The sequence below is a fragment of the Oncorhynchus mykiss genome, chromosome 6, assembly GCF_013265735.2.
Source record: "Oncorhynchus mykiss isolate Arlee chromosome 6, USDA_OmykA_1.1, whole genome shotgun sequence".
Classification (NCBI taxonomy): domain Eukaryota; kingdom Metazoa; phylum Chordata; class Actinopteri; order Salmoniformes; family Salmonidae; genus Oncorhynchus; species Oncorhynchus mykiss.
In genome coordinates, this window is record NC_048570.1 from 47410671 (window position 1) to 47424979 (window position 14309).

The window sequence follows — 14309 nt, forward strand, 5'->3', positions numbered from 1 at the left end:
GGAACGCAGACTAGTTGTTGTAGTTCACCATGTTACAGGAAAGTGTGATGGAGGAGTTTGGAATGCAGTCTAGTTGTTGCAGTTCACCATGTTACAGGGAAGTGTGATGGAGGAGTTTGGAATGCAGACTAGTTGTTGTAGTTCACCATGTTACAGGGAAGTGTGATGGAGGAGTTTGGAATGCAGTCTAGTTGTTGCAGTTCACCATGTTACAGGGTAGTGTGATGGAGGAGTTTGGAATGCAGTCTAGTTGTTGCAGTTCACCATGTTACAGGGAAGTGTGTTTGAGGGAGTTTGGAATGCAGCCTAGTTGTTGCAGTTCACCATGTTACAGGGAAGTGTGATGGAGGGAGTTTGGAATGCAGTCTAGTTGTTGCAGTTCACCATGTTACAGGGAAGTGTGATGGGGGGAGTTTGGAATGCAGACTAGTTGTTGTAGTTCACCATGTTACAGGGAAGTGTGATGGGGGGAGTTTGGAATGCAGCCTAGTTGTTGCAGTTCACCATGTTACAGGGAAGTGTGATGGAGGAGTTTGGAATGCAGTCTAGTTGTTGCAGTTCACCATGTTACAGGGAAGTGTGATGGAGGAGTTTGGAATGCAGCCTAGTTGTTGCAGTTCACCATGTGACAGGGAAGTGTGATGGGGGAGTTTGGAATGCAGACTAGTTGTTGTAGTTCACCATGTTACAGGGAAGTGTGATGGAGGGAGTTTGGAATGCAGCTTAGTTGTTGCAGTTCACCATGTTACAGGAAGTAAGTGGAAGAACTTCATAAACTAGGCTGCCTTCCAAACTCCCCCATCACACTTCCCTGTAACATGGTGAACTACAACAACTAGTCTGCATTCCAAACTCCTCCATCACACTTCCCTGTAACATGGTGAACTGCAACAACTAAGCTGCATTCCAAACTCCTCCATCACAGTTTGTGAATATAACACATGCTTCATGAGCTTAGTTCAACTGTTGTACCCCATCAGATCCCCAAATAAGCTTTTTATTTTACTCTAATGTTTAGAAACAATGTAAATCAACACTGTATAGCCTCAACATGGTTAAAACTATAATATTGATATCATGGATGGTCAGTCCTTGCATCCATAGGTCTGTCTGTAGTTACATTTCTCCAACCCTATAATCATATTACCAAAACAGTGGTGGAATGACAGATTTGTTATTGTTTGAACTGCAGATTGCTGGGTTGTGTGGGTTTTTTAAACAGCAACACAATGGCTCTCCTGAGACTTGGTTTGGTAAACAGCTGAGGGATGGGGGAGGGAGAAGTGTAACCAATCTCAAATTCATAGAGAAAGCTATTGTAGCAACCGTAACCCAACACCTAGCGACCTTGTCAAGAAGTTCAGACATCTTGGCATAACAGTTATAAGGTGTTGGCTTGACAGTGGCTGGACCCAGGTTTGAGTTCAGCTCAGGGCTACCCCCTGAATTCACTACACTATGAATACAAGGACTGGCCATCCATGATATCATAATGATTGTTTTAACCAGGTTTCTAGGCTATTTAGTATATTTTAGAATTCATCCATGGTGGCATAATGATAGTTTAACCAGGTTTCTGGGCTATATAGTATATTCTAGAATTCATCCATGATGTCATAATGATAGTTTAGCCAGGTTTCTAGGCTATTTAGTATATTCTAGAATTCATCCATGATGTCATAATGATAGTTTATCAGGGTTTCTAGGCTATATAGTACATTCTATAGTTGCCAGTGAAGATTTCCTGTGGAGGCAAATTATTAGAGCTGTTGATAAGTCATTGTATAATATTCAGACATTTTTTTTCATTCCCTTATTAAAGGCAAGACATACCTAGATTCAATTACATTCATGAATTGGTTTGAAACATTTGCTTTAAACCCTTCTCAAAGTTGGTGCCTTGACGGATTTGTAAAAAAAGGTTTGTCATTAAACACTATTTATTTATTTAAATGTAAGCTTTATTTAACTAGGCAAGTCAGTTAAGAACAAATTCTTATTTACAATGACTGCCTACCCCAGACGACGCTGGGCCAACTGTGCGCCGCCCTATGGGACTCCCAATCCCGGTCGGTTGTGATACAGCCTGGATTTGATCCAGGGTGTCTGTAGTGGCGCCTCAAGCCCTGAGATGCAGTGTTCTCTGCGCCACCTGGGAGCCCCAAAGTCATGTTCTAGTGCTGTCCCCAACTAAAATACATCTTGGTCAACCAAGAGTCATCTGTTCTTTCTACCAATCGCCCCATGTGTTTTTATAAAATCAAATATACGTACGGAACTTGTCAGATGCTTTAACCTGTCTGGCACCAGTGGGACGGTAGCGTCCCACCTCGACAACAGCAAGTGAAATTGCAGGGCGCCAAATTCAAAACAACAGAAATCCCATAATTACAGTTCCACAAACATACAAGTATTATACACCATTTTAAAGATAAACTTATTGTAAATCCAACCACAGTGTCCACAGTGTCCGGGCTCACAAAAGTCAGAAATAGCGATTAAGTTAATCACTAACCTTTGATGATCTTCATCAGATGGCACTCACAGGACTTCATGTTACAAAATAAATGTGTGTTTTGTTCGATAATGTCCCTCTTTATGTCCAAAAACCCCAGTTGAAATTGGCGCGTTGTGTACAGTAATCATTGTCTCAAACAAACATCCTGTGAAATTTCAGAGAGCCAAATCAAATTACAGAAATACTCATCATAAACAAGTAGCAGGCAGTTTAATTTAGGCACGCCTTTCATCCAAAATTCCGAATGCTGCCCCCTACCCTAGTGAAGTTAAGCATTCTGTTTGATTAAATAATTAAGACACACAAATTCTCGAAGTCATAACTAGAGGGAGCCGGTCGTCAACATAACCTGACCAGAGGGAGCCGGTCGTCAACATAACCTGACCAGAGGGAGCCCCCCCTCCGCTGCTGGACTTGGTAAATTCTGCCGTTCTGCTCCTGAAGTTTTCAGTAATAGACTAATAGACTACAGATAGACTAATAGACTACACCAGCAGTCTGCAACCTTTTCCAGTTGGAGTGCCAATTTATCTGACCATTTCTGCTAATCTGTGTGCCAGTTATGATTTTCTTTTGCACATTTTCGTGGAACAGTTTCATTTAATTTCTAATAGTGTCTCAAAATTATTGTCTGTGATTAATCTACATTCTATCTAAATCTAAATGAAAATTATAGAAGTCTAAAAGTAACTTTTATTGCCATTGCAACTATGTAAAAAAAAATAGCCCACATAAAGCCAACAAATAAAAACAGTGCATTATGCAGGTAGAAAATATCCCGATAAAAATACATATCCTAGAAATCACATTGGCTGCAAATGGCCTGTTTACAACAAACTTGAAACATTGTATCAACTATCAACTGGGTCAGGAAACTCTGATAGCAAGCTTGCAACATTGTATAAAATATTCTAGGCCCTCCAGTGAGTTCTGGACAGACACAGCTGTCGGCTATTTGTGAAAAGGATAAGAAGTAATCAGGTATTTTATGACATTTCCACTGGATCAGAGCATTACATTTTTTCCTTTTATGACGAGTGGTTATCGAAAGGGCGAGAGCTGGAAATATTTTACAAAAATACTTTGAGGAACTATTGTCATTCGCAATTGATTTTGATTAGACTTTGTTTACTTGCTGTTTGGAGGTAAAGAAAATTACTTTGAGAAGCTCCATAACTCATTAGTGGTGGTGCATTAAGACAATTAGAAATACTATCAGACATCCCCAAATGGGCACATTTATAGGCCTACATTTGTGTGCATGCCAGGTAGACTAGTCCTACTACTATATGCGTAATAAGGTGTGCGTCCTTACTCAACATTGACAGGAGTGTTTCAAACAAAAGACAATGAATAAATTGACAACTGACGCCTCTTGTACAGTCAGGTCTGGGTGGTCTGACAGGGGCCGTTTCATTTAGTATCCGTTGGGGAATGATTTTATTTCCCAATAGTATGTTGTACCGAAGTTGACTGACTGAAAGGGAGTGTAACTTTGATTAAAATTACACTTCCCTGAAGGAGGGAAATTAGGTACAACACCTGATTGGCTCCGCCCCTTCCTGGGTCGATGAAGAGCGGTATTAAAGGCGGGGCTTCCAGCGAGGCGTGGATTTGATACTATGTTGTACCTAGTTTCCCTCCTTCAGGGAACAGTAGTTATAGTCATAACATGTGGATTTAATAGTATGTTGTACCTAGCTTACCTCCTTCAGGGAACAGTAGTTATAGTCATAACGTTGCCCTTGTCATATGATGAACTTCAACTAAAATAAGGGATCTTGCTGTCGGACAGTTTTATGTATTCTGAAATGCACTCGAACTATGCATCATTTAGTGGCTCCTTATGTTACACTGGGAAAACAGTTTTCATGGGCACAGAAATATTAAATAATTTCAGAGTTTGCTAAATCCAATGGTTTTTAACCTGTAGTGACGCCCAGCCCATGAACGGGACCGTTATCATCATCTGACACTAATTAGCATAACGCAACGGACATAAATCTTCCCAGAAAATATTCCTATTCATGAAAATCACAAGTGAAATATATTGGAACACAGCTTAGCCTTTTGTTAATCACCCTGTCATCTCAGATGTTCAAAATATGCTTTACAGCCAACGCTAGACAAGCATTTGTGTAAGTTTATCATAGCCTAGCATAGCATTATGCCTTGCTAGCAGCAGGCAAACTTGTCACGGAAATGAGAAAAGCAATCAAATTAAATCGTTTACCTTTGATGAACTTCGGATGTTTTCACTCACGAGACTCCCAGGTAGACAGCAAAAGTTCATTTTTTCCCAAAATATTATTTTTGTAGGCGAAATAGCTCCGTTCGTTCTTCACGTTTGGCTGAGAAATCGCCCGGAAATTGCGGTCACCACAACGCCGAAAAATATTCCAAATTTGCTCCATAATATCGACAGAGACATGGCAAACGTTGTTTAGAATCCATCCTCAAGGTGTTTTTCTAATATCTATTCGATAATATATCCGTCGGGACAATTCCTTTTTCTCTAGGACCGATTGGAGTAATGGCTACCTCTGCACTTTACGCGAGAATCTCTCTCGGAGCCACCATGTGACCACTTACGCAATGTGCCCCCATACGGCTATTCTTCAACAGAAATGCGTAAAACTACGTCACAATGCTGTAGACACCTTGGGGAATACGTAGAAAGCGTAAGCTCGTTGAGGGTACATTCACAGCCATATAGGGAGTCATTGGAACGCAGCACTTTCAAAACCTGGGGCACTTCCGGATTGGATTTATACTCAGCTTTACCAATGTATGACTTCAGGTTAACTATGTTACATTTTGTTACAACACTTTGTGTAACAACTTTATTTCCAGTACTATAACTTGTTTAAACTTAAGGTCTCTTGCTACAGTATGTGTTAGCCTCCTGCACCACTGTCCTGCCATGCACCTTATCTGAGCCCCTCTTGCATCCAATATTTCCAGCTCTTTTCAACGTAAGGACTCGTCTTACTTTTGCATTGACTTTCACCTGCTTTGCTGTCAACAGTATGTACTGGCCCTACTTTAACTCAAATCCCGTCAGCCATAGTGAATTATAGTATGTTTTGTTTATACTATTGTTGTAAGTTATTTAATATATTATCTGTATGTATTTTTCTCTTACCAGAACAGAATGATCTGTGGGGACACTTTTCAAAAAAGCTTCTTTGAGTGGACGTACTGCATCTCTGAAATTGATCAGGTCTGTGATATGGTTAAGGGATTTTTTTATCAATAATGGCTAATTATGTATACATTTCAATCAGGACTGACTAATCAGAATACTATTATGTTAATGTATAGATGTATGAATTTTCTTTTAATCCTAGTACTGAATATAATGTGTGTAAATATAATCAAGAATTAGAACAATGACTGTCTCTCAACCAGCTCGTTGTTGTGGAGAGACAGTCCGATACTGGTAGACTGGCAAGTATTATCCAGGCTAAGAACAGGGCTGGTATCTGCAGAAGGTAAAAGCCGCTAGCAGTGGATAACAATGACTAAATAGCTTGTAGCTAATTAGCTGGTTAGCTTCTGGAGGTTCTTGAATGTGTTCTAAATTTAAAAAAATAAAATAATAATAATAAATAATATATAATCAAATTAAAATCGAAAAGAGATTGAAAATAAAGTTTAAATATATATACAAAAAATACGAAAACTACACGAGACACGAACCCAATGCTGACAACACAATATCAAATCAAATTTATTTATATCGCCCTTCGTACATCAGCTGATATCTCAAAGTGCTGTACAGAAACCCAGCCTAAAACCCCAAACAGCAAGCAATGCAGGTGTAGAAGCACGGTGGCTAGGAAAAACTCCCTAGAAAGGCCAAAACCTAGGAAGAAACCTAGAGAGGAACCAGGCTATGTGGGGTGGCCAGTCCTCTTCTGGCTGTGCCGGGTGGAGATTATAACAGAACATGGCCAAGATGTTCAAATGTTCATAAATGACCAGCATGGTCAAATAATAATAAGGCAGAACAGTTGAAACTGGAGCAGCAGCACGGTCAGGTGGACTGGGGACAGCAAGGAGTCATCATGTCAGGTAGTCCTGGGGCATGGTCCTAGGGCTCAGGTCCCCCGAGAGAGAGAAAGAAAGAGAGAGAGAGAATTTAGAGAAAGCACACTTAAATTCACACAGGACACCGAATAGGACAGGAGAAGTACTTAGATATAACAAACTGACCCTAGCCCCCCGACACAAACTACTGCAGCATAAATACTGGAGGCTGAGACAGGAGGGGTCAGGAGACACTGTGGCCCCATCCGAGGACACCCCCAGACAGGGCCAAACAGGAAGCATATAACCCCACCCACTTTGCCAAAGCACAGCCCCCACACCACTAGAGGGATATCTTCAACCACCAACTTACCATCCTGAGACAAGGCTGAGTGTAGCCCACAAAGATCTCCGCCATGGCACAACCCAAGGGGGGGCGCCAACCCAGACAGGATGACCACATCAGTGAATCAACCCACTCAGGTGACGCACCCCTTCCAGGAACGGCATGAGAGAGCCCCAGTAAGCCAGTGACTCAGCCCCTGTAATAGGGTTAGAGGCAGAGAATCCCAGTGGAAAGAGGGGAACCGGCCAGGCAGAGACAGCAAGGGCGGTTCGTTGCTCCAGAGCCTTTCCGTTCACCTTCCCACTCCTGGGCCAGACTACACTCAATCATATGACCCACTGAAGAGATAAGTCTTCAGTAAAGACTTAAAGGTTGAGACCGAGTTTGCGTCTCTGACATGGGTAGGCAGACCGTTCCATAAAAATGGAGCTCTATAGGAGAAAGTCCTGCCTCCAGCTGTTTGCTTAGAAATTCTAGGGACAATTAGGAGGCCTGCATCTTGTACGTGTAAGTATGTACGGCAGGACCAAATCAGAGAGATAGATAGGAGCAAGCCCATGTAATGCTTTGTAGGTTAGCAGTAAAACCTTGAAATCAGCCCTTGCTTTGACAGGAAGCCAGTGTAGGGAGGCTAGCACTGGAGTAATATGATCAAATTTTTTGGTTCTAGTCAGGATTCTAGCAGCTGTATTTAGCACTAACTGAAGTTTATTTAGTGCTTTATCCGGGTAGCCGGAAAGTAGAGCATTGCAGTAGTCTAACCTAGAAGTGACAAAAGCATGGATTAATTTTTCTGCATCATTTTTGGACAGAAAGTTTCTGATTTTTTGCAATGTTACGTAGATGGAAAAAAGCTGTCCTTGAAATGGTCTTGATATGTTCTTCAAAAGAGAGATCAGGGTCCAGAGTAACGCCGAGGTCCTTCACAGTTTTATTTGAGACGACTGTACAACCGTTAAGATGAATTGTCAGATTCAACAGAAGATCTCTTTGTTTCTTGGGACCTAGAACAAGCATCTCTGTTTTGTCCGAATTTAAAAGTAGAAAGTTTGCAGCCATCCACTTCCTTATGTCTGAAACACATGCTTCTAGCAAGGGCAATTTTGGGGCTTCACCATGTTTCATTGAAATGTACAGCTGTGTGTCATCCGCATAGCAGTGAAAGTTAACATTATGTTTTCAAATAACATCCCCAAGAGGTAAAACATATAGTGAAAACAATAGTGGTCCTAAAACGGAACCTTGAGGAACACCGAAATTTACAGTTGATTTGTGAGAGGACAAACCATTCACAGAGACAAACTGATATCTTTCCGACAGATAAGATCTAAACCAGGCCAGAACTTGTCCGTGTAGACCAATTTGGGTTTCCAATCTCTCCAAAAGAATGTGGTGATCGATGGTATCAAAAGCAGCACTAAGGTCTAGGAGCACGAGGACAGATGCAGAGCCTCGGTCCGATGCCATTAAAATGTAATTTACCACCTTCACAAGTGCAGTCTCAGTGGTATGATGGGGTCTAAAACCAGACTGAAGCATTTCGTATACATTGTTTGTCTTCAGGAAGGCAGTGAGTTGCTGCGCAACAGCCTTTTCTACAATGTTTGAGAGGAATGGAAGGAATGGATTCGATATAGGCCAATAGTTTTTTATATTTTCTGGGTCAAGGTTTGGCTTTTTCAAGAGAGGCTTTATTACTACCACTTTTAGTGAGTTTGGTACACATCCGGTGGATAGAGAGCCGTTTATTATGTTCAACATAGGAGGGCCAAACACAGGAAGCAGCTCTTTCAGTAGTTTAGTTGGAATAGGGTCCAGTATGCAGCTTGAAGGTTTAGAGGCCATGATTATTTTCATCATTGTGTCAAGAGATATTGTACTAAAACACTTGAGCGTCTCTCTTGATCCTAGGTCCTGGCAGAGTTGTGCAGACTCAGGACAACTGAGCTTTGAAGGAATACGCAGATTTAAAGAGGAGTCCGTAATTTGCTTTCTAATAATCATGACCTTGTTCATGAATTTATCACTGCTAAAGTGAAAGCCATCCTCTCTTGGGGAATGCTGCTTTTAGTTAGCTTTGCGACAGTATCAAAAAGGAATTTCGGGTTGTTCTTATTTTCCTCAATTAAGTTAGAAAAATAGGACGATCGAGCAGCAGTCTTCGGTACTGCACGGTACTGTCTTTCCAAGCTAGTCGGAAGACTTTCAGTTTGGTGTGGCGCCATTTCCGTTCCAATTTTCTGGAAGCTTGCTTCAGAGCTCGGGTATTTTCTGTGTACCAGGGAGCTAGTTTCTTATGAAAAATGTTTTTAGTTTTTAGGGGTGCAACTGCATCTAGGGTATTGCGCAAGGTTAAATTGAGTTCCTCAGTTAGGTGGTTAACTGATTTTTGTCCTCTGGCGTCCTTGGGTAGACAGAGGGAATCTGGAAGGACATCAAGAAATCTTTGTGTTGTCTGTGAATTTATAGCACGACTTTGGATGTTCCTTGGTTGGGGTCTGAGCAGATTATTTGTTGCAATTGCAAACGTAATAAAATGGTGGTCCGATAGTCCAGGATTATGAGGAAAAACATTAAGATCCACAACATTTATTCCATGGGACAAAACTGGGTCCGGAGTATGACTGTGACAGTGAGTGGGTCCAGAGACATGTTGGACAAAACCCACTGAGTCGATGATGGCTCCGAAAGCCTTTTGGAGTGGGTCTGTGGACTTTTCCACATGAATATTAAAGTCACCAAAGATTAGAATATTATCTGCTATGACTACAAGGTCCGATAGGAATTCAGGGAACTCAATGAGGAACGCTGTATATGGCCCAGGAGGCCTGTAAACAGTAGCTATAAAAAGTGATCGAGTAGGCTGCATAGATTTCATGACTAGAAGCTCAAAAGACGAAAACGTAATTTATTTTTTTGTAAATTGAAATTTGCTATCATAAATGTTAGCAACACCTCAGCCTTTGCGGGATGCACGGGGGATATGGTCACTAGTGTAGCCAGGAGGTGAAGCCTCATTTAACACAGTAAATTCATCAGGCTTAAGCCATGTTTCAGTCAGGCCAATCACATCAAGATTATGATCAGTGATTAGTTAATTGACTATAATTGCCTTTAAAGTAAGGGATCTAACATTAAGTAGCCCTATTTTGAGATGTGAGGTATCATGATCTCTTTCAATAATGACAGGAATGGAGGTGGTCTTTATCCTAGTGAGATTGCTAAGGCGAACACCGCCATGTTTAGTTTTGCCCAACCTAGGTCGAGGCACAGACACGGTCTCAATATCCCCTTGCGGTGCATCAAATAATTGCATCGCTCTTACAGCTATTCTGTTCCTTTGAACAAAGAGTGTTACCCCTTTACTATTAAAGTGTATTGCTCTTTGGGGGAGTAATCTGTTTATGACTGATAATAGGATGTAACACAGGGATGAGGAGAAAACAATCATTTGGATCCTACGCAACACATTGTTGTTGTACCTAAATAATTCCACAAGAGGGCGACATATAAACATTTCTTAAAACCAATTAACCTCTACTGCCTTCATGTCCATGACGTCCCCGACTAACTAAAAGTCTGCTTCTGCAAAAATGCTCTTTTATCATAACTCGACATGAAAGTAGCAAAGCCAAAACAGTCAATGACATGCTTTTTGAGATATAAAATTAGCTATGGTGGAAGAAAAGGTAAGTGAAATATAGGGGAAGGTAGAACATGTTTTACAGTAAGTTTAAAGTTGTTATCACCAATTTAGCTCTGATAGGCCTTTGGCAATCCAAGCTTTTGGGATCGTACTCAAGGCTACTTGGTTTAGGCCTGGCTATAGCCTAGGGATACAGTCCAATAATATCTCCCTTCTCCTGAAGTGTACACTCTCGTTCGCTTCTTCCTACAAATCTAAACTCATTGGATTGGTGGAGGCATGGGCTAGAGCGGAATATGCTACCAAATAGCACCTTATTCCCTAATGTAGGCCTACTTTTAAGGAATGCACTATAAGGAATAGATCAATCAACTGGCTCATTAAATGGGGTACCGAAATAAATCCACAAGAGGTCGACACGAAATTAGACTAGGTTTATTTCTGTTTTGACCTGCTGAGTCGCAGTGCTTTGTGAACAGATTTCAATGTGGGCTTAGCTGTATCGAAAACGGTTGATGGGGAAATTGTGTAATCTGATCAATATATTTCCCCCCCAATATTAATGAGAGAATGGGAATGTGCATAAAGGTCTAACATTCCATGACGTGGTATGTAGTTCTTAATTCGTCAGTGGCTGCAATATTGTCCTCAGTAAACTCAACATGAGTGAAAACAACACAGATAAGGACACGTTTTTCGAGATATAAAAAATACTGTATGCTATTATGGATGAAGAAAATGTAGGTTAAATTACACTAAATATTTGGGAATGTAACTAAGGAAAACGTCATTTAAGATAACATAGGCTATTGCAAAACAAATGTATAATTCTTTCTAAGTCAATCACCAGTTTAGCACTGATATGGCTGTAGCTCTATGATGTCCTTTGCAAGAATCTAATCTGACATTGATATGAAATTCATATGTCCTTCAGGTAGTACAGAGAGATGATGATGATCCCCAGAGGGAGGGGAGGGAGGTTGCTGAGGAAGAACCAGTGGCCCAGCTCAAGAAGGAGCCCAAGAAGACAGGAAAGGTAAAATGGCAGGAGTGACAGGGCAACTACTAGACTAGTAACACTCAATTGTCACAATAGCTGCATTGACCTGATGTAACATGTCTATTATTTGTGATCTGGAATCTATTCTATTATATTCTATTCAAGGCGAAGAGGAAAAGTAGTGCCAAGAAGTCAGGGAAGCAGGGCACTGATACGGATGCAGGTCATAGATTTTCCCTCTGTAGTATGTTGGTTCTCTAAACCTGCATATCATAGATAAAGGTCATGTTAGAAACTGTAGTCAGTAAGAAATGTTGCATGGATAGTTTTATTCAATCGTCCTATTGTAGCAATTTTATCGAAGTATTGTATTAAGAGAAAAGCGTCTGACTTATCCTGAATTGTCCTATATGGTAATAACATATTTAGGATTGAGGAATAAACACCCGGACAGAGGATCTGTTATTGAGCTCTTGGAGAAGAATGCTCTTAAGGCTGCATTCGGCCCAGGCAACAAAGTTGAGATGGAGGACTGCTACCCTATCCTCATCTCATTCATGCGCAATCTTACTGATGAGTATGTTAGGCCCATGTTTTGCTCTAGCCTCACATATTTTGTGCAGAAGGAAATAAAAAGTAAGTAAAACACATTTCTTTTTTCTTTTCTAGGCAATGGCAAGTGATCTATAAAGGATTTAAAAAACCTGTAAGTTTCTCCATCAGCCTTTGACCTTTGATTTGGGAATGTTGTGTTGAATCAAGAGAGAGGAATTAACCATAGTTCTATTCTGCTATTACGTTCATTAATCTGTCATACTTCATCCAACTTTGAATTTAGTCACAGATAAGGAAAACGATGTTGATAAAATGCATTCTGTTCAATCTGGAATACTTTACATCAGAGTTTCATTGCCAAACCTACTGTGTTTTGTTTGTGCAATGCAGATGACAAAGGAACAGCTTGCAAAATTGTGCAAGACCATTGTCAACTTCATTGCACAGACCACCCTGCAGATCCTGCTGCCGGCCCTGGCCCGCATTCTAGGGGTGACAGGCTTTTATGACAACGCTGACTCACTCAAAAGGGGCGGCAGTGCAAGATCCTTCACTGCCTTTGAGCAGAAAAGACTGGAGCTCATCCAGGAAGTTAAATATTTGGCGAAGGAGATGTGTAACTGTGGCGGCAGGGCTCTCCGACCAAGGTCTAGCACACCCTCTTCCAAGAGGTACTGTATGTTCCCCATAATGTGTGTGTGTGTGTGTGTGTGCAGTTAATCCTAACCCTCAAATTGATGAACAATAATTTCCCCATTTCAATATTTTCCAGCTTTCTAACAGGTGTGTTTTGGAATATCTAATGCACACATATAAATTACATTTAGAATACTCAAATGTAATGCTTGTTAGATTTATTAGCAGTAACATCCAACTTCAGACAGCAATTAACATGCTTTGCTTGTTCATTTTAAAGTTCCCAGACCTCACTGAAAGTCCACCTGGGAATGCCAGAGGACAGTATCATCAGCAGTGTCCAGGAGCAACTGTCAAAATCTGACCAAATGTTGGCTGCAGGACAGCTTTCACAAATAGATAAAATGGTTGGAACTATGCTGGAGAACATTGAGAAGATAAGCAGCGAATGTGGCGAGGAATTGGTCTATCAAGAGTCACTGCGGTCTTCCTCCTCGTTGTCATTCTCAACTGCCAAATCACAGAAGACCGAGTGGGAATTTTCACTCCCTGGCACTCCCATTCCTTCTGAGTTACCCGAGAGTCCTGCTCAGCCCATTGTAAGATGCTCAGTCATTGACATGAGCGAATCTACTAAGCCAAAAACAATGGTGTGTGTGATGCCAGAACAAGCATGTTTGCCATAGCCGATACCATCATGAAGAAGGTATATCCAGAGGCAGAAGGGCAGGTTACATCTCACCCTGATCTAACAGATGCAATAGCTAGACTGGAGGAGCTCATATCTCAGGGTAGGATTGGTGCTCTCTCCCGTGATCCCAGTCTCCAAGTCAACCGCATAATTTCTGATAGCAACTTGACCCCTCTGGGACTGACAGTGGTGGCTGGAAAGAGTGCATCTGATACCATCCTTTCGAAGCTGAAGAGGAATGACAAGGTGGGGAAGCCCACAACTTATGAGCTGGTTCAGCTGTTTGTAGAGGAGTCTGTTAAGTGCCTCCTGCTTCCTAGTTTTGTGCCCTATTCAACTTCAATGGGTTTGGCTCAGGGGGCCAAGGTGTTGGCTAGAGTGTCTGAAGATAGAATTTCATGCTCTTCTTCTTCTTCATCAGTATTTAGTGACACAGTCAGTCTCTTTACCAAAGTTATGGTAAGCCAGGTCATGTACTCTGTGGATTCTGATGCAGAAAGTAGAGGATCCTCTCCAACTGAATCTCTCCAAACATCTGAAACCACTATATCTGATGTAGGCAATCTATTGAGTGGCAAGTCCTCCCCTCGGCTGTCTCCTTCTGGCTCCATTATGGAAACAAGCGAGACCTCCAATGCAGCACAAATCTTGAAGGCCACCATTGATGGAGAGGAAGTGGATACCACCAGTCATTCTGGTGTAGCTCAAAACATTGTCAGGGACGATATGTCAACCAGCCCAGACATGGTCAAAGATGTCACACTTCCAACCCCATCCTCTGATAACTTGGGCAGTGATGATGACGTCACCAGAGTCGTCTATAAAAATCTGTTGGAGGAGTTTGGCTCTGAGAAAATCCTCCAACAGGCTGTGTCGACTCAGGAC

At 41.5% G+C, this 14309-nt stretch overlaps 1 protein-coding gene across 1 annotated transcript; it reads left to right on the top strand.

Annotated features, from left to right (window-relative positions):
• Positions 1-10570: 10570 nt before the first annotated feature.
• LOC110526909 lies at positions 10571-13549 on the top strand. Its single transcript, XM_036981755.1, has 4 exons — positions 10571-10585; positions 11477-11578; positions 12488-12768; positions 13014-13549. Exons 1-4 carry the CDS (start codon positions 10571-10573, stop codon positions 13417-13419), a joined length of 804 nt encoding a protein of 267 aa, XP_036837650.1. The 3' UTR covers positions 13420-13549.
• The last annotated feature ends 760 nt before the right edge of the window (positions 13550-14309 follow it).